Below are 25,333 nucleotides of genomic sequence, written 5' to 3'. Positions count from 1 at the left end.
TCCAAAACTGGATATAACCCCACCTATAACTTAACTTCTTTATTACTGCTGAGGATATTACTCCTGGTTAATTAGGCTCACAACCTAGTTGTCACCCTTAACTTTTCACTCACTCACTCTTTCTATATATATCTGTATGTATGTATGTATGTATACTTGTACCTTTCTTTATTTTGATATTACCACCAACTTGGTATAAGCCTTCTTACTTGGAATATTAAAATAGCCTTCCTAGTTACTCTCACTACTTTAATTTTTTCTCTGATACAGTTCACCTTTCTACTTAACGTTAAACTGACCTTAATGTGCAATTCGAGGCATGTCACTGCCTTACTCCATAAACTCCATTAGCTCCCTATTACCTCCAACTTTATATTTCCTTTTTCCTTTCCATCCCTCAAAGTCCTCAAAATTATATCACTTTCAGGATGATCTCTGTTTTAATATTTGGTCTAGTCCAGCTGTGTTTGCTATCATTTAAAAAAATTTCATTTCCATTTTCTTCTAATTTAGCAAACCTTGGAACTCTGATACTGAAACTAAATGTCAGCTCCACTGTCCTTGAAAGTAATAGAAAAGTAGGTCATAAAATCTTCATAGATCTTTTCTTTTATCATCATTCTTCTAGATAAACTCTGAAATATCTTCAGGATGACTTTGCTTAATTGAATCTGTTAATAATCTACTTTTAAACTTTGGTTTCTCAACACAGCTTAATGTTTTATGAGATGATGAATCCTCATGATTTTCCACTATTCCAATTCAGTAAAGTTTAACAAACTAAGTTAATATTCTAAATTGGTATTGCCTTCATTGGCATCTGTCTCAGCAGATAAGATTCTGTTGGCAATTGAATTATAATGTTTAAGCTTAACTTTAAGATATTTTTAATCATTCAGTGTCCATAACTATTCCTCCATCCAACTCAAATTATTTACTATTAAAAGTTTTAAAATAAATCAAATTAGGAATATTTTAATAGCATGCTATAGCTCTTATTTTTCTTCTAGTTTTTCAAATTAATTTTGATCTGTGTTCTAAGAAGTTGGTTTTATTATAAATAGATAACTGATTTAGGAATGACTCCTACATCAGTAATGACTAATTTCCTGTCAGTTAAAATAAAATTTTACTTTTTGTGAGATTATTTGGTGTTCACTGTTGTCTTGACTTTCTTTTTGAAAAAAACTATTCTTAATACTTTAGGAGTAGGAAGGCTACTTAGTAGTCTACAAATCTTTGGCCTCACCTGTTTCTCATTGATGAACTTTATCTTTCAATGACATATCTCCCTGTTTTATAGCTGATTTTACATTAGTGATCTGAAGGTAAAAGTTATTTCTGTTCTTTGACCTTCAGAATCCTGAACAATTCAAACATATGCACAAAAGATAATTAATTGAAGAAAAGTCTTTAAGGGAGGATACTGCTTTATTGAATCAAACAAAAAGTGCTATCTTGTATGTTCTATACCTTTCAGTCAATTGTGAACCAACGAGGATGGTGAAGAGAGTTTGAGTCCAAGCTATATAAACAATGGTTGAATTTTTCAATGTAATTTTGCTTTCCTTTTTCCTTCCCTAACTACATTAGGGACATCAAAGTCATTGAGCAGGCAAAATATATTTTTATTGAATCTAAAGAATTTTATTTAATTCTGTATAGAATTTCTCTAACTTATTCCTGCAAAAGATGTTGATGTAGAAGTTACATTAAATTCATGATAATTTTTTTTTTTTTTTTTTTTGCAAATAGTTATCACAAACAAGTCTTACAATATGATAAGACCAAATATCCTATGAAATGATGTTTCTTGTTGTCTTTGAATGCATAGTAAGGTCAATTCCTTTAGCTCTTTTTCCAAGGGGAGCCTGTTGCCATCCTTCAATTTGTATTAAACTTCCTTTTGCTTTCTAGTTTTATTTTTTCCAAATGTGCCTAAAATCTTGGTCACAATATACATTCACATAGGAGAGCAACAGATATATCAAATTTTATAGTTTAAAATTTCTATTCTTTGGTTTGCCCCTTTTCTGACACGGCTAATCACCGAAAGAATGGATATGAGCATCAAAGGACCAGGGTCACTTGGCATTCTTGCTTCATGGGCTGACTGATAATCAAAGAATCTGCCACTTAACAGCCAAGTGACTAGTCATGGATTTTTCTGTTCTAAGACTGGTCCTTGGAAAGCAGATATATAGCTAGAATTTATAATTATGCTATAATTGATATCTGTAAAAGTGTACATGCTGATCTGTGTACATAGTGTATCTATGTCAGACCATAAATTTTCTGAGAGCAAAGGCTTTTCCTCATTTTGTTATTATAATCCTAGGGGCCTAGTAGTGTCTGACACAGAATAGATGCTTATTAGTAAATGCTTGCTGCATTAGATTATGTTATTATTTGCAAGGATTTTTTATTTTATTCGGTAGTGGGCTTCTACGAGGCAAAAGACTATTTTATTTGTGTTTTTACCCAACATAGATCTTCTCAAAATATTTAATCAATGAATTTTGAAGCAAATTCTTTTTGTAATGAATAACTTGCCTTCATGAAAACATCTAAATGCTTTAAAATTCAGTGTTTACCTAATGTATTGCCTTTAAGTGATTTATTCTGCGGAATCCAAGATTATGACCCGTTCACATAAACAATCACAACAAAATGGCTAAAGCAGCAAGATAGTAAATGACCAACAATAAATGGCAATCTATTTCAAGTTTACTAATTTTCTAAAACCACCACCCAAAATTATTTTACAAATACAATATGAATTAGAAGGGCAATAAAAGGAGGAACTCTGGATAACAATTACCTTCTCTATCTTTCTTTTTTAATCTTTTTCTCCTTCTGTCTATAGTTGCTACTTCTGACTTCAATGACATATAATATTTTCTTATTTCCTGCAATTTTTCTTGTAGAAAAGAGATCCTCTCTGTACTGTTCATATTGTCTAGTTCATCTGGAAAAAAAAAAAGAAAGAAAAATTTCTTGAGATGAAAAACAGTTTACAAAAGAAAAGACACTTCTATTAATAATTCAGTTCAGCAGTTGAAATACTGTTTTAGTTACTACAAATTATTATGCTAAACTTAAGCCAATAACCATGAACACAGATTAATTAACAAATGTATGAATTTTCTTTTCTCAAATAGCAGATTATCACTGTTATGTATTTTTAGTCTAGATATGTGATTTCATCAATATACAGGTCTTATAAGGAAGGAAATCTTCTACCAATATAGATAAGCAATTTAAGTCTTAACATTGCCTAGGATATGAAGAGTAACTCCCCTGGCTTTAGACAGTCAATATTTATCAGTAGCAGGAACTGAACCTAGATCTCCTTGTTTGATGTTAACTGACCATTCACCACATTACACTGTCTCTTTTGTTCTATTATAATTGCCGAGTCCACAAAAATGGCATGCTTGGACTTTTCAGCTATATATGCAATGAGTCATGTCTCACTCTCTAGCTAAGGTTCACCTTCAAATCACCATTAAAAAAAAAAAATACACACACACACACATATATATAAAGTAATAAAGCACATACAGGAAGGCACAAGCTTTTAGGTTCATAATGACTATTCACAAGAAAACTATATTACTGAATTTGCTAAGATTCTTGGATGAATGCTTTTTAAATGTTTCTTACTAAGTTGAAAACTCCACTTATATGCTCTAGGGGATGAATTTTGATGCTTGTCTCGGTGTTTGTCCTTGTCTCCATCTTTAATGTGAGGCGACATCATTCTTGCTGGAGATCGAGCAAGCTTTGGGGGCTTTGCCACATGTATGTGTTTTACTGGTGTACATTTACTTGTACTGTCTGGGACGGGAAGATCTTCACTATCACTGCTTTGTCCTATAACAAGAGAAAGAATCCCATGAGAGGCTGCTGACAATATCTCATGTGTTCAAAGCAGAGATAGGAAAAATGGACAGTGAATTAACAAGATCACTGAATAAAGGCCAAAGGTAGCTCTTTCCTCAAGTAATAAAAATAAAATGAGTCTGAATTATGATATTTATTTTTAAAAATGACATAGCATTAAATTGGCAGGGAGTTAGTGCTTTGCATTATACAGTTTTGAGTGCTGATAAAAACACTCAATGTATTAATCTTTGTTATCAATAGTAACAATATTATTTTTAATTCATTTAGCCTCTTTTGTAGTCTTTCTGAAGGACCAAATTAAACTTTCCCAACATTAAAACCACTTATATTTAACTATGTATATGAGAATAAAGAAAATATTTATGTTCTCTGAAAAAATATGTTCTTTTCTCAAGTGCTACTTCCTTGAAGTAAATTAGCTACCAAAAGAGGTAGGTACCCTAAGTCATCACAAACATTAAAATAGCCTACTCTCCCCAGTTCCTACCACATAATGAAATACAATAACATTGCAAAGATTTCTTAATGGCTAGAAATAAATGAAAGATATCATAATAGATAAATATCTTTGCCTTTAAGATACTATAGGTCAAATACAATTAAAACCTCTATCAGATTTAAAGCTATAGTCAGTAACACACTCATTTTAATCATTAATATAAAAATCCCCCAAAGTACTATGCTCTAAAGCAAAAAAGGAAAAAAATTAAAGCTCTAAAGTTATGACTCTTCATACAAAAACTATTTTCAAGAACTTTAAGTTTTTATATTTCTATAAAATATTTCAACATATTTAAAAAATGTTATCAAATATCTATATTTCAACATACTTTTAAATGTTATCTACTCACCTCTATAATCAAATGTCTATATTTCAACATATTTTTTAATGTTATCTAATCACCTCTATAACCAAATGTAAAATATCTAAATTATCCTTTCCCCAAGCTATAACTCCAGAGAGAGTGTAAATATATTCTGATCATATAAAAAGTTTAATATCAGGAAAATTACTCTTCAAGTTACCCATAATGTGTATAGACATAGTGTTGGGGCCTCATTCATGAGAGTAATTTCCTTATATTTGAAAAATTACTGTAACCTTGTGGACCTCAGAAACTTACTCTCTTAATGAAAGTTTAAAATCCTCATTCAAAAATTTAAATGACAAACAAAACTCCTTCAAAATTACTTTCATTTAATATTTCTGAAGGGTATGTTTAGTTAATATTAAATTATTACAAAAAAGAAAAAAGTAGAAAGAGGAAGCTGACAATATAATTTTAGTGACTTTAATATTTTCAAAATGTGAACTACAGAGCTAAATTAAAAATAAAAGGAAAAACTAAACATAAGCACACAACAATGACAAATTAACCATCCTGAAAATGTGACATTTATATAAAGGAAGAAACTACGAGTAGGAAGAATGAATGAAAAGGCTAGTGTATTTTACACTAAGACAAACAGTAAGAGGGTTCCTACCTGCTCCATTCTTTTCATTTTTGATGGTAGCACTTGTTCGCTTTGGTGGACGTTTTTGTTTTTTTGCTAATGATCCACCATTTCCATCACTTTGCCTTTTCTGGCCTAAAGTAAGGAGATTAAAAAAAAAAAAAAAATGCACCTATTAAGCATCAATCTTTATTCCATTATACAGTTGTTAATCACCACATGTCTTTGAAAATGTGTTTTAAAAAACCAAATGCCAATGAAAAGAACAGCTTTTATTTTATAATATTCTCATACGTCATAGGTGAAAAAGTCAAGAGAGTTGTCTAGCACACAGATCACACATCCCCAGAAAATACCCACCTTTGTCTCTGATCTCTCTTTCTTGGACAGCCACGCTACAAGTGCTTGATGTAGTGCTGGCTTCAAATCCATTGGCTGATTCGCTCTCACAGAGGCCTTCTTGAGACTCTTCAGCCACACTGTCAACTTCAATTGTTATATCACTTTCACTCTTGATACTTCGAGACTCCTCCTGGCTGAGAGCAAGTGGGGAAGCAGCAGAAAAGCCAGGTGGTGCAGCAGGGGGCAAGGCAGGAGGATTGGGAACAGGGCTGACAGGGTCAGGTATATCTGTGCCTGCCTCATCAGCACTGTTCTTATCCTTCTCATCCAAGTCATCGAGGTCTACTTCATGACAAACCAAAGTTTCTGGTCCAATTAGGGGCATAATATCTTCTTCCTCTTCTTTCACTGCAACATTCTCACTTTCTTTAGCATTTGGAAAGTCAAAATTTTCAGTGGCCAGGTCCTGAACTGGTGGCTCTGACTCTGCTATCAATGATGGCATCTCCTCATGTTCTATTTCAGGCTGTTCTTCAGAATTTAATTCCTTAAATTCCTCAGACATGACAGAGTCACTGGTTCTTTCTTCAGACACAAGGTCTGGCACTTCCATTTCAGTCTCAATTCGAATTTTTTTCTCTGGTGATGACTGTCCTGGTATTTTCCTCTTTAATTTTTTTTCTTTTGAGCATGAGTCCATTTCATCTTCGGTAGTACAAGAAAAATCTTTACTTTCTAAAGAAGAAACTTCTAGACTAAGAGGTTCTATGTAAGATTCACTTCTTGCTTCATCCTGACTCAGTGGAGAAATCTTTATAGTCTCCAAAGAAAGATCTTTTGTTTTATTTTTTCTCCCTTTAGCTTTAGGAGATTTTTCTGTTTCTTTCTTAATTTCTTCTACTTGCTCCGTTTTGTTTCCAAAAATTTGCACTATTTGTTCACTTTCTTCAACTTCCAACTTCAGGGTTTCTAAAGACTGTACTTGAGTCCTATCATTTTCTTTTAACACACATGGAAATTTTGGATTATCTTCTTCCATCTTATCATCAACAAATTTTTCACTCTTTTCAAGTTCTTCTAAAATCTCTGGAGAAAATTCTTCATTCACCAAATTTTTATCTGAAGTATCTTCAATTTCACTATCAGAAGAAGCAGAGTCTATGGAAGAAAGATAATGTTATAAAAAAGGCTGGAAATTTCTGTGAAGGAGAATTTTCAACACAAACTTCACACTAACATACAAACTTCTAATATACTAACAATACAAACTTCAATTAACTGTAATAGTATAAAATCAAGGCATATGCAGTAGTTACTTATAGTTGTGGAGGGCTTTTGTTTTGTTTTGCTGGATGTAATATCACTCATCATATCCAAAGACTGTTCACTCAGCATATTAGCAAGATGTTCTGAATCTAATCCAATATACTGAACAACATTTGTTAGTTATGGTTTTTCAATGTTTTAATATCTGATTGATAATAGCTCTTTATTTTGAATCAAAGGAATCATATATCTATATTAAACAAAGCTAATCAAAGAGTTATCAAATTTTAAATATAGTTCTTTGGTCAGCAGGTTAAAAAAACCTGGCAATCTTTTCTCTTGCTGATTAAGTGATTCTTTTTAGAATAAGGTCAAAATAAACTGGTGGAGTCAGTGATGATAAATCTTCAGTGACAAACTAATATACTAGTTAATTTACAACGTAAAGCATTTTTAAAAGAACCTTGACATCAAGGAGCATAAACCCTGATGAAATTTAAATAAACAGATTAAAAATCACAAAACCTATTATATGTCCTTTTCTTAGAAATCTGTTGTGTGTGTGTGTGTTTTTTTTGCTGCTGAGGCAATTGGGGTTAAGTGACTTGCCCAGGATCATATAGCCAGGAAGTGTTAAAAGTGTCTGAGACCAGATTTGAACTCAAGTCCTCCTGACTTCAAAGGCTAGTCTTCTATGAAATTTGTTTTAAAGGAAAAAATTTAAAGAGTTGGTTTCCCCACTCCCTCTTGCTTTATAAGTGTTTCTAAACTAATATATCCATTTGGATAAAGTAAAGAAAAAACATATGAGCAGTTTATTAGAAAGAAGCAAAAGAATCATTCAGTCTTTGTAAGCTTAAAAAGTTACAATAAAACAAGCATCCTTTTTTTCTTAGACTTTGCTCTTTTAAAAATTGAGATTTACAGTTTAAAATACTGTACCTTCCATTCCATTTGCCAGAGGTGAGCTGTCTGGTAAACTGCTCCGTGCAGTTCGGGGACCCACTTTCCCTTCAATATTTGGAGACTTAGACACACTATAAGACATATTTGATGGAAGGGTGGACTTCAAAGGAGGACGTCCACGTTTTGACTTTTGTCTCTCTTCATCTTTTTTCTCATCCTTTTCACTGTCTTCTTTATTCTATGTAACAACAAAAAGTTCTATTAGGATAACATTTTGAAATTGACACTTTAAATGCAAATTTTATCCTATTAGTCCCTATGGAAAATAGACACAGAAAAAGACCATAAAAGAAAATATTTTACAAGGAATACTATATAAAAGTCTATTTCCAACTATCAATAGCAATCTAAGGCAATACTAGTGTGGGGGAAAAAAAATCACTTAAAGACTATTTTAAACTTGAAAATATCTTTTTCAGACTAATGTTAAATATTATCCTAAAGTATATCAAAGTTTATCTCACAGATCATGATTGCCACCTTCCTGAAGTAATATATATTTTAGTTATAAAATTCTTTTTTAGCTCTTCTTCAACTCCAGTCAAGAGATATTTATATCAAAGAGTTATGTGGGCAATCAATAAGTACTAAGTTGACTATGAGCCAGGTTCTGTACTAGGAACTGAACAAAAATGAAATATTCCCTGATCTCAATAGCTTATAAATACAGAGTGAGTCGGGGGAAGTCATTATAGCTAGAGAAGGGGAGGTAAAGAAGGGAGAAGGAAGGAATCATAAAAATCTTATATGAAGATAGTTCTTAAATTGAACCTTGAAACAAATTAGGAATTTTGAAAACTAATGAGAGCTCACTGTAAGCATGGAGAGGTAGAAAATAAGATTATCATTTAAGTACTTATCAGTTTTGTTGGCTTGCAATGGTTTGGGACAAAGCTAGAAAGACAGGTTGGGGCCAAGTTGTAAGAAACTTTATTTCATTTGTTTATTTATTTTTTTTTTTTTCTTTGAGGCTGGGGTTAAGTGACTTGCCCAGGGTCACACAGCTAGGAAGTGTTAAGTGTCTGAGATCAAATTTAAACTCGGGTCCTCCTGAATTCAAGGCTGGTGCTCTATCCACTGCGCCACCTAACTGCCCCCTGTAAGAAACTTTAAATGCAACAAATGGATTTACAGCTTACTCCAGAGGTAAAAAATAAGGACCAATTAGAATTTACTAGGTAACTGGAATGATGTTGTCAAACTTGTGCTTTAGGAAAATCAGTTTAACAGTAATATGAATTAGAAAGGGGAGAGATTTGAGTTAGCTGATCAATTAGAAACAACTGTTAACAGTCTCGGGAAAAGATGATAAGATCCTGAATAAGTCTGGTGGCCATCTGAATTAAAAGAAGGGGACCAATTCAAGAGATGTCATTGAAGTAGATACAAGAAAATTTCCTAACTTTATATATATAGAGTAAGACTGAGAAGATATTAATCTCACTAAAATAATCAGCCTGCATGACTAAAAGGATGGTGGTACTCTCTAGAGCAAAATTCTTAAAACTGTGGGTGGAAATTCCAAAGGAGGTTGTGTAAGTGAATGTGGATAGGGAATAGGAAATTATGACTTATTATCAGTAAATATCTGTTCTGTAAACCTATTTTGTATGCCTATACACCAAAGGTTACATAAAAATTTCTTAGGCAAAAAGTTGTGAGTGGAAAAAGTTTAAGAAGCTGTGGTCTAGAGAAATGACAAAGTTCGGAACAAGAGTGGGTTTAGGGGGAAAAGGTGATAAGTTTTGTTTGGGATATACAGAGACTGAGATAGATATAAGCTCTCTAATTCAATTTCCCAGAAGGCAACTGGTGACAAGGGATTGTACCTTGCAAAAATGACTTGAATATATAAATCTGAGAGCTATTGGCATAGAGATAAGAATCAAACATGTTTGATGAAGTAGATAAGCTTATCAAAAGAGAATGTTTAGCGAGAAGATGGTACAGAAATGGAACCTTGGGGAATACCTTCAGTCAGGAAGTTATGGATGATGATTGTAAAGAAAAATGACAATAAGTGGATCAAAATTAAGGGAGACAGAAAAAAAGTAGTTAATAATATCAAATGCTGAAAAGATGTTAAGAAGAATTATTATTCTTAACCTTATTCTGGTGAGAAAATATCACCAGATTTTGCAGTTAAGTAATTTTGCTAATTGGTGACTTTGGAAAGGACAATTTCAGTTCAGTGATGAAGTTGGGGAGTAGACTGTAAAGTATTTAGAAAAATAAGGGGGAACTGAAAGCAATGCGTATAAACAGATTTCTCCAAGGAATTTGTCTGAGAAGGGGGGAAGAGCTATAGGACAATGGCTTGTTGGGTTAGTGGGTACAATAAAGGATTTCTTTTTAAGATTAGGGGAGACTGTTTGTAGACAATGAGGGCAAAAATGAAGGAATCACTTGGAAGGGGCTGAAGATTAGATAGTGGGGATAATGGTGGGATGAACCTACTAGAAGACTGAAGAGTAAATATAGAGGCTAGCCTTATCAAGGAAAGGGCTACCTCTTCATCAGACTCTTTTGAGTAAAGAAAAAAAAAAAGGGATGATATAAAAGGGTTGTCAGAGAGATAGGAGGAAGAAGCTCACAGCAAATGGGCATTATTTTCTCAGAAAGTATGAGGCAAAATCTCAGGTAAAATGGTACAAAGACTGAGTAGCAACAAGAAGTTACTGGACAGAAGTAGTTTGAAATAGCTGTTGTGTGGAAAGGGACAGAGAATTTACATGGAAGGAATAACAGGACTGGTTTGAGTTCCTATGAGTCTAGCTGAGATCAGAGAACATAGAAATGAGTAGCCCTGGTTGAGTGTTTAAACTACCTCCACCTTAGTTTATTAGCATAGAAAAATAAAAGCAGAGAAGGCCCATAGTAAGAATAATCCAGGGAGAATGTCTGGAAAGGCATGACTAGCAATAGGACAAAAAAGAAAAAGATTCAATAGTAGAGGTTCCATACAGAGTTAAATTAGTCAAGTGGAAGGTAAAAAATAGGAAAGAGTAAAGTGTATCCATAATAGGGGTGATGGCCTAGGGAAGAATTGAGGTGGGAAGGAAACAGTACTAGGTGAGGACCAAAAAAAAAAAAAAAAAGTAAGTAAAGCATAGGGAAAGGTAAACTAATAAAAGGTTATGAAAAGAAAAAAATGTTTCAGAATTTTCATTCATAAAGTAAAACATAGAAACGATTAAAGAGAGAAATATCCCTGTGAAAAAGACAGAGAATAGGAGAACTGAACTAACTGAAGAAATGGGAAATAAAGAATGTTTGAAGGATGTAACAGGCCAGAATTCTGGAGAAGCATAGTTGAAACAAAGTATTAACTCAGAGGAATTGATAAGACAATGGTTATCTAGTTTAGCATGGTAATTAATAGTTCTCTAGTTCAGTACATGTACTTAGTACTTAATAGAGTTCTATAAGATTGATACCTACAATGATGTAATTACAATAGAGTATATAAGAACCAACAAGGACTGGACTAGAGACATTCCACCTTTGATCAGCCTCCTGGTGGCTCTCCTTCTGCTTTTCCCACTCAGACCCAGGCCGGTCTGAAGGGCCTCCAAAAAGCTAGCCCGGTCCCCAGGCAAAGAGACAGACTATCCCTGACTATTCTCGTGGTGATTACTCAGATGAAACGAAGGCTGGTCCAAAGACCTCCAGAAAGTTAACCAGAACATTTCAGAAGGAAAGCTGGATTTCCTTTTATAAGGTAGGATTTGGAACAGGAACAGTGTTAACCAGGTCTTTCAGATTGTGTGATAAATGTGTACATAGTGAACTTCAGAAAGATGATGGCAGCAGAGTTTAGAAATGATCGTCTCTCTTGTGTGTATGTGTACGTGATTTATATTACGTATTTTATATAGTTATATTTCTATATATTTACACACACATTTGGATGGAGGCACTAGCAGTTGTTGGTGTCATAGAGAAAATAATGTTTGAATTTAGTTTTCAAAGAAACTAGAGATTCTAAGAAGCAGGTGCATAATTTCAGTTATAAGGGAGAGAATGTACAAAGCCATAAAATGTTTTATGCAAAGAACAGCAAGAAACCCTGTTTAGAGAGTAAAAAAGAGAGATAGAAAAAAAGTCTGGAAATCATGAAGGTATTTTCAAGCCAGAGAAGTTTTTATTTGATCATCAAGATACAAAGGTGATTACTGAGTGTGTGAATAACAATATTTAGATTTCTGCTTTAGAAAAATCAGTTTGGTAATCTGGGTGGGAAATAAACTAGAAGAGGATATATTTGAGACTGGGGGACCAATTAGAAGGTTATTGCAACAGAATAGATGAAGATGATAAGAATGTGATCTAAGATCACATTAGAGAAAAAAGAATGAATGAGAAGCCTTTGGCGATAGATTCAACAAAATTTGTCAACTGACTTGATATATAGGGTGAGATAGAGAGTCGAGGAAAAGCCACAACTGTAAATTTAAATGACTGGAAAGATGGTGGTGTTCTCAAGAGAAAGAGAAAACACAGAAGAAAAAAAAAAAATGAGGGTTTTTTTTTTTTTAGCATGAGAGGGTGATTCTAATACTAGTGACAGTGATTTCATTTTTGGACCCACTGAACTTGAGATACCTATGGGAGATCCAGCTTGATATGTCAGATGAGAATTGAGTCAGGAGAATGTCTAGAGCTGGATATATAATTCTATACTGAAAATGTTTGCATAGTTGACAACTCTCTGAAAATCAACTATCTGAAAATAAGATGTACTAAAGGATGAGTTACAAGTTTGTTAATACACCTTAATAAAAAATTGATATTATCACAGATACTAATCTATAGACATTACTTTAGTTTTTTTCTTCTGTTTTCTCTTTGGTCCACCTTTGTCCAAAGGCCAGATTATCCTGTCAGCCTTCACCCATTCATCGTACCTTAAAATAAACACAGAGGTTTAATAATGACAAATCATCTTAAATTGCAACTCTTCTCCAGATATAAAAGTATAGCTAACATCCAATAAAAGTTTTGTTATCCAGCATGCTGAGAATAAAACAAGATCTAGTTAACTAAGAGTTGGAATATCATAATATCTCTAGATTACCATGTGACAACTAGAAAGAATTTTTTTTAAAGTTAAAATGCAATAGAAATTCAATTTTTAAGTTGTCCCTGTATCATTTAGTTAAAAAGAAGGGAAGACAGGACGAGCCTGGAATAAGAAGGGTGAGAGGGTGGAATTATTAATGGAGAAAAGAGGTCAAAGATAAGGACAGCAAATATTAAGCCTTTAAAACAATTTCAAAAGAATTTCTGAAGCTTCTTTCTACCTGTACTTTCAACATATGGAAACTGTAATTCTAACTCTGAGGGGTAGAAAAATATTTGTACCAAGTTTATTAAGTTAGTTAGCAAATCTATATTTTCAGATTAAAAAAAAAATTCAATGCCCCTCAGCTTGATTCTTTTAATAAATGCCTGCCATTAACTGCTTTAGTGTTTTTCACAATTACCTCTCTACCTAGCTTCTTATTTTATTAATAAAACTTTATACAGGGTATTCCAAAAGTCTCAATTGGATTTTAAAGATTAAAACTGCATTTGACATGTCTGTCATTTTAGAAATTATATGAAATTTTGGGGAAAGAATTTATTTATTGTCAGTTAATTTTCCTTAGATGTCAAATTATGAGATGACAATAATTGTATTTCCTCCAGGCTTTTTCAAAACATCTTGATACCGTGAATACTATGATTGAATTACAATAACATTGGTGTGGTTTTTAGATTGGAGCATATCAGAAATACCAGTTTCTAGAGTTTTCTGGTGCCAGATAACACAGCTTTTAGGATATATAATACACAAGCATATAAAACTTTAAATAATAATACCTTATATTTATAAAGCACTTTTCACATATAGTATCTCATCTGATCCTCATAACAACCCTGTAAGGTAGTTTCTGAGAGGCAACGTGGTAGAAATAGTGGAAAGAGCACTGGATTTGGAGTTAGAAGACCTGGGTTCGAATCCTGGCTCTGCTACTTACTACCTGTATGACTTTCCTGGGTCTGTTTCTTCATCTGTAAAATGAGCAAGTTGGATTAAATGACTTCTAAGATCCCTTCTAGTTTTAAATTCTATGATCCATAAAAACTGAGGCTTAGAGATGTGACTTGCCTGAGGTCACACAGAATAGTTAAGTGGCAGAGCCTATCACTCAAATACAGTTCTTCTGACTCCAAGTTCAGTGCTCTCTCTCCATTATAAAATACTGTTTAAAGCTGAAGTCCATAATCTGAGACTATGTAATGTAGGAAATGAAACTATTCTGACAGAAACAGCGAGATAAATCAAGAGTCTTTCTGCCTCCTCTATTTTTGGTTGGAACTGGTCTTGATTTCATCCCTAAATTCCTAGGGATCTCCATATATTATCAACAAGTAATGAAGCTGGAGCCCTGTCTAGTTTTTCTGCAAATTCTTGGGTTATAAATGGCATTATGATGTACTGAAAAGAACAATCTTGGAATTAGAAGACTCCAAGTCTTGATTTAAGGCCCTGACTCTAACACTGTGACCATAGGCAAGGCACTTACCCTCTATGAGCCTCAGTTTCCTCACCTGTAAAATGGGAGTAATAATATTTTCACCAGAAAGCTCACATAAAAAGCTATATAAATGTGAGGTTTTTATTACTGTATTTCTGAGTAGTAACAGTGTCCCTCCCCTCCCCTCATACAGAGCATCTTAGTAACTTTCTAATGCCTTTAGTCAATTTACCATGTAATAATGTGCATTACAGTTATCTGTATAGACATCAAAACTTTGTATCTATTCCAGCACTTAGCACAGTGCCCACCCTTAAGTGGTAAATACTTAGTACAATGTTTGCTGCATTTTAAGTATAAACTGAAAAGTTCCTAAGGGTTTACAACAACTGCAACGTCATAGATAAGTCCTACCTGGCCTCAGAGCCAAGGGACACCCAGAAAGTTGGGGACAATTCCAGGACTGACCTGGGGCTGACCATGGCTGTTTCCAGGGATTCAGAACCCTGGAAGCATCTCAGCCTTGTTAACCATTCTCTGAATCAGGGACAATCTTGAATCAGGGTAGATCCTATTGTAGCTGTATTGGTGGGACAGAATAAAATTAGCCTTTGTGGATTGAAGGCAAAACAAAGTTTACTATAGGATTTCATTAATCATCTGGTAATCACTTTATCACTTCATTTATCATTTTAGAAGCTGGGCAGTGGCTGAGATAAATGACAAGGAAAGTTGAAAAACTTAAAGAAAAAAAAAAAGAATGCAAGCAAGGATATATGATGAATGGTATAAATGTTTCAGAAAACCAAACAGACATACTGGTGATAAGCATAAAGAATATACAACAAGGCAAGATTTCAAAGGAATTAAAAAGCAGGAAATAATGAGACCCAGGGATAAGTTATAACTAAAATCAATATTCATAAAAATCTGACTTTTCCTGAAGTCATCAATGCAGTTTAATATTTAAAATGTATTAGACTATATATATATATACATATATATATGTAAAAATATTAGATGTTTAATTTCTTTTTATGCAGCAAGCACACAGCTTCTAATATTTGCTATGAGAGAACAGAAATCCTATACCTCTTGCTTGAGGAAGAAGTACACTGAAATTTAAAATGTTATTTAAAACTAGTTCCAGGTGATTTATTTTAATACTGGGACAATTTTTATCTTAGTTATATAACTAAATTGATCTAACTTTGTATGCTATAAACCATTTCCTTTTTATGAAATCCAAATGATAATTTATTCCTAGTGGAAACAGTATGCTAACTATAATTGAGAATTAAGATCCATTTATAAGGAAATTTCTTTCCTTCTTACCTGACATTCCATCCATAGTAATGCACCAAGTATAAAACCTCTCCATCATCAATTTCAGTACTTTTAATACTGGCTTCATAAATTTTCTGAGTTTTTCCACGTCCATATTTTACTTTTACTTTGGTTCCTGTTAGGCAGGGCTCTATGTCCTCCTCATCTTCCTCCCCTTCAGATTCCTCTTTGTTTTCAATTTCCTCCCTGTAGCAAGTTATAATATTGATAATGCTACTAATTATGTAATGGTAAATAACAACAACAAACACAACTGCATGGGCAAAGAAAAAAAAATGGTGCTGAATATTCACTACCTATTTAAACATTACCTTCATAACATGATGGAGGAGAAGGAGAAGAAGGAGGAGAAGGAGAAGATTATCATGGACTAGTAAGGGTTTAATTAAGTAAAGGTGCACTGTACCAAATGTCAACTCAGACACTTCTTAAAGGGAAAAAAACCAAAGATGAGAGAAGGGACAAGAACAATTTTGGCAAATAAAACAAAACAAAACAAAACAAAATAAAATGCACTGAAGCATCACAACAAAGATGTTTTCAGGGTCTGTGCTATGGATGTTCTACATGAGAAATTGATCCACAGAGACTTTTTTAAAGACTTTTAAAACTAAACAACATAGGATGAGGCAATAACATCATCTTGTAATCAAACCTACTTTGTGAAGGAAGTTAGACTGGGTTTATTTATTTTACAATGACAAAAATAAGGGCCTGTCTTTTTCTATGCATTAAATTTTTTTTTAAAAAGCTTCATGATACATCCTTAGAAGGAGCTCTGTATGTTAAATCATCCATTGATATTGAAAAATGGCTTTGAGAAGTCAAAATATTATGTATACTTAATCTTAGTTTATTTTTAACCTAACATCTTCCAGGAATTTTTCTAGTATTAGAGAGTATGAGATTCTCATAAAGGTTATGCCAAAATTAGTTAAGTTACAATATACTGGAGTTGGTTGGGTTGTTTTTTTTTTAATTGTTTTTGTTTGCGGGGGGGAGGGGAGGTGTCTAATTATGATTTCATTGATACAGGGAATTCTTTGCATAGAAACATCTTCCACTGATAAAGATCAACAACTCCTCTAATTTATAATCCTAATGGATTACTTGGGGAGTATTGAGGAATAAAGTGACTTATCCATGCCATACAGTTAGTATGTATTAGAGGCAGGATATAAACCCAATTTTCCTGCTCCCAAGGCCAGCCTGCTATCCACTAAGCCACATTGCCTCTTTAGATTCTGAATTAATCCTAAAAAAATACACAAGTGCTAAGTAATCATTGTAATGCCATTTTGAAACTCCGGTGGCACTAAAGTTTAACAATAGAAGTTAACTGAGACAAAGCTGATGAATTAGTACAATCAAATACTTTATTATACTGCATAGGTATAAAACATCAAAATAGTGACCACTGGGTCATCCAATACAGAAGCTGTGATGGTCGTGACATTTTCTCCAATGACCATCTGCCGTTACAAGACAACTTGAAGCTGATATTCCTCTAAGACTTCTTCCTCACTATGATAAGACACCATCAGCCTGTCATTGATATTTCTAAATATTGTGGTTATCCTTGTTGATTATTCTAAAACTAGCTATGCTGTCTGCATGATACCATTTTGCATTTAAGACAGGGAAATCTGGACTCACAAAGCAAAGTCTTTCCCCTTTTTCTTTGTAAATTAAAAGTTTTTTAAGATTCAGAATTTTCACACAAATATTTACCTGAATGCATACTTTTAGAATTCTACACATAACAAAGCTCTCAATTCTTACTATTAAGTGTCTATTTCTAAACCTAATTCTTTTTTTGCTTTTTTCCCACTTTCCCTAATTCTCTCTCTGGGGCTTCTCTCTAAATCTTGGTCACAACTGGAATGGAATTCTAGCTCACTGTTCATACGTTCTTTTCTCTATAAATTTTGCCATCAAATTAACTACACCTGAAAACGTCTCCCTCTCATATATATAGCTCTTTTTTTCCTTCATATCCATGGCACATTTTCAGTAGAATGGTAGTCACTAGTTGCAGGAATAATCTGGATATAAATTCAAGTTTTCCCAAATATTGATTGAATACAAATTTCCACAAAGTTATCTTCAAGAATATAATAACCATAAAACCAATAACCTAGCAGAGATGGCAAATTAAGATATACTACTGTGTCTTACATTATTATATTTATAAGCCTAGTATATTCTTCTAGCACTTGAAAATTATTCATCTATTTTGTGATCTTCATTTATAGCAGCAATGGTCATATAGTTTAGTAATACAGTCAGAAGCTTTGTTCTAATTACCATTTTCAAATGGTAAGTGAACAACATAAAAAAATATGGCTTCTTTTCTTAAGCCAAGATTAGGAAGAATATTAAAAAAGTAAACTTTATTGGTAAGGCATGGGTTATATAAATTTAGCTTTGAGTTTTACTTTCCAAAAAAAGGTCACTAGTGCATGCCACTTATCCTAATAAAGTAACTTGGCAAAGAAAAATGTCTGAGACAAAGCTAACACACACAAACACCTACTAGTACTGTGCACCCATGTGTTTGTTAGCTTCCCCACATTGTACCTTTTTTTAAATGGAATTTTTGCTGGCGCTGTTTCCTCTTGTCCACTTCCTCCATTTTTCTCCAGCTCCCTTCCCTGCTGTCAACTGCAGGACCTTTCTTTTGACTGGGTGGCGCAGCCTTCTTTGAGGCCACTGTCTAGGGCACAAGTGCTATTAAAATGGTGCGACCAGTTTATTCTCCAGTTCCGTAAGGCAATACACATCATCTTCACAATGTGTCTCGCCTTCACTAGACAAGAGGAATGAAGTCCCAATAAGAATATGTTCCCTCAAACCTGAGTCACTAACACAGGAATAAAGTGCTACGATAATAAGAGGCAGACATTTTCAAGGAGTAAACATTACTAATTGTACCTCTCTCGTTTTTTCTCTTCCTCTTCATCTGATTCTTTGTCGGATTCCTCCTGCTTTCTAATTTTCTTCTCTTTTGGCTTTGGTGTGTTTTTTTTCCCCAGTAGTGCTTCATTTTCCTTTTTCTCTACAATGTCAGATTCTTCTTCTATATCTTTATTTTCTTTATTATTATCCCTTAATTTGTCTTCTGTTTTTTCTTCTTCATTTTCTTTTTTAGCAGGGATTAGATCTCGAGCAATTCTCCTTCGACCCTAAAAAAGAGAAAAATATCTTGTAAAATAGCTATACCTGAAAAGTAAAAAAATAAGGAGAAATCATAATGCTAACTTATGATGCCATTATCTGATGTGGATATTAAATTTGTTTCCTTTAAAAATAATTATGCATACTCCCAAGTAGAAAATTATTGACTAAAATAGTTGTAGTAAAGGTGTTGCATTTGTTGGCTAGAAATTACACAAGAAACAAAAAGCTTTCTCCCCTATAGAACATAGTATATGTTCTACTATACTATGAAGTGAATAAAAAGAATAGATTTTCCTTAAAAGGATGACAAGGAAGCTTGCTGGACTGACAACAATTTGCTTTATTTCTAGAAAATCCTCTTAACTTACTCTAACTGCATCTAAAAACACAACCAATTTATTCCAATCATAAGACTGGAGATTTAGGAATAAAAGGGATCTTAGAGGTCATCTAGTCCAACCCCCTCAAGTTAAAGATAAACATATTGAGGCTCAGAGGATAAGTGACCTGTGTAAAAGTCAGCATTTATTAACTTTCAATCCACAATGTCTTATAGTCAATCAATCAATTCCTCAGTAAACATTTGTTAAGAGCCAATTAACTATATGCAAGGTACTGTGCTTAGCACTGAGGATATAAAGAAAGGCGAAAGACAGTCAAGGAGCTCATTGTCTAATGGAAGACAAAATAGACAAATGACAATGAACAAAATAAATGAAGGATATAAATCAGAAATAATCAACAGAGGGAAAGTACCAGAATTAAGAGAGTTTGGGAAAGACTTCCTTTAAAATTTGGGATTTAGCTGAGGCTTGAAGTGAAGAAGCCAAGGAAGATAGGTGATGAAAATGAGAAGACATAGATGGCAATCTGAAAAAATGTCCAGAACAGAGATGAAGCATCTCATTTGAGGAATAGCCGGGAAACCAGTGTCACTGGACTGAAGAATTGGTAGCCGTTGGAAGGCAGGGAGGCATGTAAGGTTTAAAAACACTGGAAAGGATGGTATGAGAACCAAGACATGAAAGGTTTTGAATATCAAAGAATTTTATATTTGATCCTCAAGATCAAATATTTTCTTTCTATAGAAAGCAAAAATTTACTGAGTAGTGGGGTGACATGGTCAGATTTGAATGTTAGGATGATCACTTCAACATTTAAATGAAGGATGGGCTTGGAAAGAAAACCTGAAGTAGGGAAACCAACTAGAAGGCTATTTCACTAGCCAGATGAGTCGATAAGGGCCTGTACCAACATGGTGGTAGGTTCAGGGGAGAAAAGGGGAGTATATGAGAGATGTTGCTATAGTGAAATCTGTAGGATTTGGCAACAAATTGGATAGGAAAATGAGAAAAATTAGTGAAGAAAGACTCTAGGTGATGAAGATAGGTAACTAAAAAAATTATGGTACCCTCAATGATAATGAGGAAATGTGGAAAGGTCTAACAGGAAAGATAATAAATACAATTTTAGATATGCTAAGTTTGATATGTCTAACAAGCAGCAGGAGATGCAAGTCAGCCTGGAGGTCCAAATTATAATCGACTCAAAATTTTTGCTAATTCAGAAATCATAAGCAACCAAACCCTAAATTTGTTCAATGGCACAAAATATTATACATAATTTGATGAAAACAAAGGGAAAGCTACCTTGTATTTTTAAGTATTGTACTGAATTTTCCACTACAAATAAAGTGATATAACAATCACTCCAGTTTTTTAACGTTATGTTATTCCCCCAAATTCAAGGAGATGTACTCATATTATTTTGTACATTCAACAAACAGTAATTTCATTTCAGTTCTGCATGATGTAATTCTTCCTAAATTCAAACCATCATGAACAGAAAATTCATTTCTTAAAATGATCACAAAATAAATACTATACAAAAATACTACTTATAAAGGATAGAGGAAGATTGGAGCCTGCCCTCCTACTTTTCAATGCCCCCATCTTTACACACATAGACCCCCCCTACCTTTTGTTCTGATTATAAAGTTTCACATTTATTTTTGCATGCTAATTTATTAGAGGAATTAGTCATTAATTTTTATCTATTTCTTCTCCAAATTCTGCTATCTGGGAAAGATTTTGAACAATATACTTATCTGGCATAAAAATACAAATATGCAAAAAGATTTCTGGATATCTGTGGAATTCATTACAGCTCACAGCCTTTGACAAATGATTAGAAATATTTTTTTGCAAATCTTTTATTCATTTTTTCTCTTTTAAATTTATTTTCAATTTCCTCCTCAATGTCTTTCCTTCCATTTTTACAACCGTGAATTCTCTCCAAATCTATTTTTTCCATTGTTATTAATTTCGTAATCCTGAAACCAAGTACTCCTCAATATTCATCTCCTCTTTTTACTTCTGACCAAATTTTTTCAGTTCAATATTGTGTCCAAAAGTAATTTACAAATTAAGAAAACTTCTACAATATAACACCATTCATCACCTACAAAAAGTGAGTCAAAACATTCCATTTCAATGGTTCCTCTCAGGAATATTATTACACACTCACATAATACTTAATGATAGAATTTAAGATCTCTTATACTATTGATATTTTATAATTTCTAGGATAAATATATTAAAACAAACACTAGAACATTTTTTTTAACTTTTCATAAAAATACCACACATTCTCCTAGCCATATCAGATAAAACTCTATTATGAAGTGGCAGTCATCAAAATCATTTGGTACTGACTAAGAAATAGACTAGTAGAACACTAGAATATGTTAGATTCACAAGACACAATAGTCATTGACTTTACTAAACCCAAAGACCTCAACTTCTGGGATAAAAACCCACTATCCGATAAAATTTCTGGGGAAAGTGGAAAATAGTATGGCAGAAATTAGGCATTAACCAACATCTAACACCCTATTTCAAGATAGTTGAAATGGATTCATGATTTAGACATAAGGGATGACACACAAATCAGGAAAGCAAGAGATAGTTTGCTTCTAAGATTTTGGAGAAAGGAGGAATTTATGGCCAAAGAACAACTAGAGAACATTATGAAATGCAAAATGGGGAATGTTGATTACATTAAATTAACAAGGTTTTGAACAAACAAAGCCAATGCAGCCAAGTTTAGAAGAGAGGTGTTGGGAAATAAATTTTATCGTCTTACAAAAATCTGATAAAAGTCTAATTTCTAAAATACATAGAGAACTGACTCAAATTTATAAGAATACAAATCATTTCCCAGTTAATAAATGATCAAAGAATACGAACAGTCAAATTTCAGAAGAAGAAATTAAAGTCATTTCTAGTCATATAAAAAAATGCTCTTAATCACTATCGATTAGAGGAGTGCAAATTAAGACAACTCTCAAGTATCATCTCACCTCTCAGTTTAGTTAATGTGATAGGAAAAGATAATAATAAATACTGGAGGGGATGTGGGAAAACTGGAATACTAATATATTGCTGGTGGAGTTATGAAATGATCCAACAATTCTGGAGGCAATTTGGTATTCTGCCCAAAGGGCTACCAAACTGTGCATACCTTTTGATCCAGAATTTCACTACTGAGTCTGTATCCCAAAGAGATCATAAAAATGGGAAAAGGCCCCAACATGCAAAAATGTTTTTGAAATGACAAGGAACTAGAAATTGAATAAATGTCGATCAGTTGTGGAATGACTGAATTTGTGATGGTATATGGATATAAATTAATATTATTATTGTTTTATAAGCCATAATAAGCAGGTGAAAGACCTACATGAACTGATGCTGAGTAAAGTTAGCAGAATCAAGAGAATATTGTACACAACAACAAAATTATGAATTTTTGATCAAAGATGATCAACTGTAAAAAAGAACTTGGCTCCTCTCAACAATGTAGTGATTCAAGGTAATTGCAATAGACTTGGGATGGAAAATGTTATTCACATCCAGAGACAGAGAACTGAGGTTGCATGCAGAGTGAAGCATATTGTTTTCACCTTTTTGCTTGTTTTTCTTTTGACTTTTCCCCACCTTTTTTTAGTCTTATTTTTCTGGCAAAACATGACAAATATGGAACTATGTTTAGAATGATTATACATGTATAAACTACATCAGATTGCTTGCTGTTTTGGGGAGAGAAAAACTTAGAACACAAAAGTTTTACAAAAATGAATGCTGAAACCTATCTGTACATGTATTTGGAAAAATTAGATTCTATTTTTAAAAAAACACTACATACATTCTTAAAAATGATTAAAACCGGGGCAGCTAGGTGGCGCAGTAGATAGAGAACCAGCCCTGAATTCAGGAGGACCCAAGTTCAAATCTGGTCTCAGACACTTAACACTTCCTAGCTGTGTGACCCTGGGCAAGTCACTTAACCCCAGCCTCAGGGAAAATTAAAAAAAAAAAATAATAATACTTAAAATCAAATAAAAAATTAGTATTATTCACTTACTCTTGGAGACTTTAATTCTATTTCTTCTTTTTCACTTTCACTATTTGAATCAATGTTTTCTTCAGGTTCACTTTTTACTTCCACTAAAGGCATTTCTTGCTCCACTTTCACAGTTTCTTCCATTGATTCCTCTAGTTTTTTGATTTCTTCTATTACTTTTGGTTCATTATGATGGATGGTCCTAAACTGAATATTTGCAGAACGGCAATATTCTTCAAAACCATAGAGATATCTAAATAAACAAAATTTCAAAGACTATAAAAATTGCTATGTTTAAAATTCTGAAGAAATAAGCAAAATTTGGGTACTACAACTTAAAAAAACCCTCAAACACATAATTTTTAACCTGAGGTCAGTGAATTTGTTTTCTTTTTACTTTAATATTTTTTAATTTGATAAACTGAAATTTATTATTTCAACATAACTGGTTTCCTTTATATTTTGAGAAACATTACCTTGGGAAGGGCTCACCACACTGCCAAAAGGGTCTGTGACAGAAAAGGTGAAGAATTCCCATGTGATAGAAAAAAAAAATTTTTAACTAATAAATGGAAATGCTAAATATAAAAATTTTTTCCCTAAAAGAGTCTTATTTACAATTATTCATTGGATGAAGAGAATGTAGGAACCAATTTCCCCAATATTTTAGGGAACTTGGGGCCCTACTTTTAAAAATAAAACAATTCCCAAGATTTTAGGATAATCATTAGAAAATACATAATGACAAAAAGCTATTATCAATTCAGTTAACACTTATAAATAATTTTAGTATCAAGAATCTAAATACATTTTTAAAATTCTCAATAATTAACTGGATCTGTGATCTCAATGATTTTGCAGATCACAACGCATCCATGCTTTCTCATCCTACATGATTTTTGTCATGTCTTCTCCAAAGTTCATCACAGGAGTCTACTGAATGCTCTTCCTCTATTTCTCCTGAAATCATGAGAGTACTGGTATATCACTCTGTCCATCCCCATCCATCATTCTTTGCTTTTGTCTTGCTTTGACAAGCCCATCTTCTCTTTCTGGCATACAATTTTTGTATGACAGCCTTTACTCCTGTTCTTCAAAGTTCCTTATTATGTTGAACCTTGCTCACAACTACCATGTGACTTTTTATTGCCCTCTGGGTATTGTTCACATTTAGTTCTTAATAGGCAGTGATGTCTCACGTCTTGCTGCTATCCAGTCAACAACAGTAAAATCTATTGAAAAGACCTGTTATGAGAAATTTGGGATGAGTATAAGTTCCCTGAAATTTCCCCAAAGCATTTCCTTCTTCCAACTTTGGGTCTAATTTTTTGTCCATCTGTATTGTCAGTCCTAAATACACATAATATTGGATAATCTGTATAAGGTACAAGCCTTATTATTTATTTGGCCTACAGAGAAATATTTACTTTAAATAATAAATAATAAAAATGACAATGCTGAGGATACAAATGGATTAAGAGGCCTTTCAACCACAGCTTGGGAACGACTAATACAATCTAATCTTCGTATTTTACAAATGAAGAAACCAAAACCCAGAGATGGGAGAGAACTGCCCAAAGTCATAAAGAGAGTAAAAGAACAGAGATGGAATTCATACTCAGATTTACAGACTAAAAATCCATGGCTCTTTCCACTGGATCATTTACTTCCTTCTCATTGGAAGAGATGAGGCTTCATATCATATCTTAACTATAAGCAATGCCTTCTTGTGATATAAAACAAATTTAACAGTTCTTTATAGAACTAATTCCTTTAAGTATTTATTCTTTATATATAACCATACTACTTACTTTCTATAGGCAGTTTTTACATTGTACGAAGCTGCAGAATTCAAAATAGGAATGCCAAGGTCCATATAAATTTGCTTCCATACAGCACCACTATCAATCTGTTAAAAATAAATTTCATTTGTTAACAATTGG

At 33.1% G+C, this 25,333-nt stretch overlaps 1 protein-coding gene across 4 annotated transcripts in view; it reads right to left on the bottom strand.

The window, feature by feature from the left end:
• ARID4A (AT-rich interaction domain 4A) overlaps window positions 1-25,333 on the bottom strand; it is an 82,828-nt gene that overhangs the window by 3,211 nt on the left and 54,284 nt on the right. For 2 of the 4 annotated variants that reach the window (XM_074290229.1, XM_074290230.1), the window contains exons 14-23: window positions 25,202-25,299; window positions 23,412-23,643; window positions 18,744-18,994; window positions 15,798-15,995; window positions 12,761-12,845; window positions 7,915-8,116; window positions 5,725-6,864; window positions 5,395-5,499; window positions 3,667-3,876; window positions 2,822-2,968 (exon numbers count right to left, since the gene is read on the bottom strand). In XM_074290229.1, coding sequence (XP_074146330.1) covers window positions 2,822-2,968; window positions 3,667-3,876; window positions 5,395-5,499; window positions 5,725-6,864; window positions 7,915-8,116; window positions 12,761-12,845; window positions 15,798-15,995; window positions 18,744-18,994; window positions 23,412-23,643; window positions 25,202-25,299 — 2,668 coding nt within the window. The remainder of the gene's footprint in view (window positions 1-2,821; window positions 2,969-3,666; window positions 3,877-5,394; window positions 5,500-5,724; window positions 6,865-7,914; window positions 8,117-12,760; window positions 12,846-15,797; window positions 15,996-18,743; window positions 18,995-23,411; window positions 23,644-25,201; window positions 25,300-25,333) is intronic. The other 2 variants (XM_074290232.1, XM_074290231.1) reach the window with 2 other exon arrangements.

The sequence above is a fragment of the Sminthopsis crassicaudata genome, chromosome 2, assembly GCF_048593235.1.
Source record: "Sminthopsis crassicaudata isolate SCR6 chromosome 2, ASM4859323v1, whole genome shotgun sequence".
In the NCBI taxonomy this organism is placed as follows: Eukaryota; Metazoa; Chordata; class Mammalia; order Dasyuromorphia; family Dasyuridae; genus Sminthopsis; species Sminthopsis crassicaudata.
The sequence above is the reverse complement of the archived record's forward strand: the minus strand, read 5'-3'. Positions and strand labels throughout refer to the sequence as shown.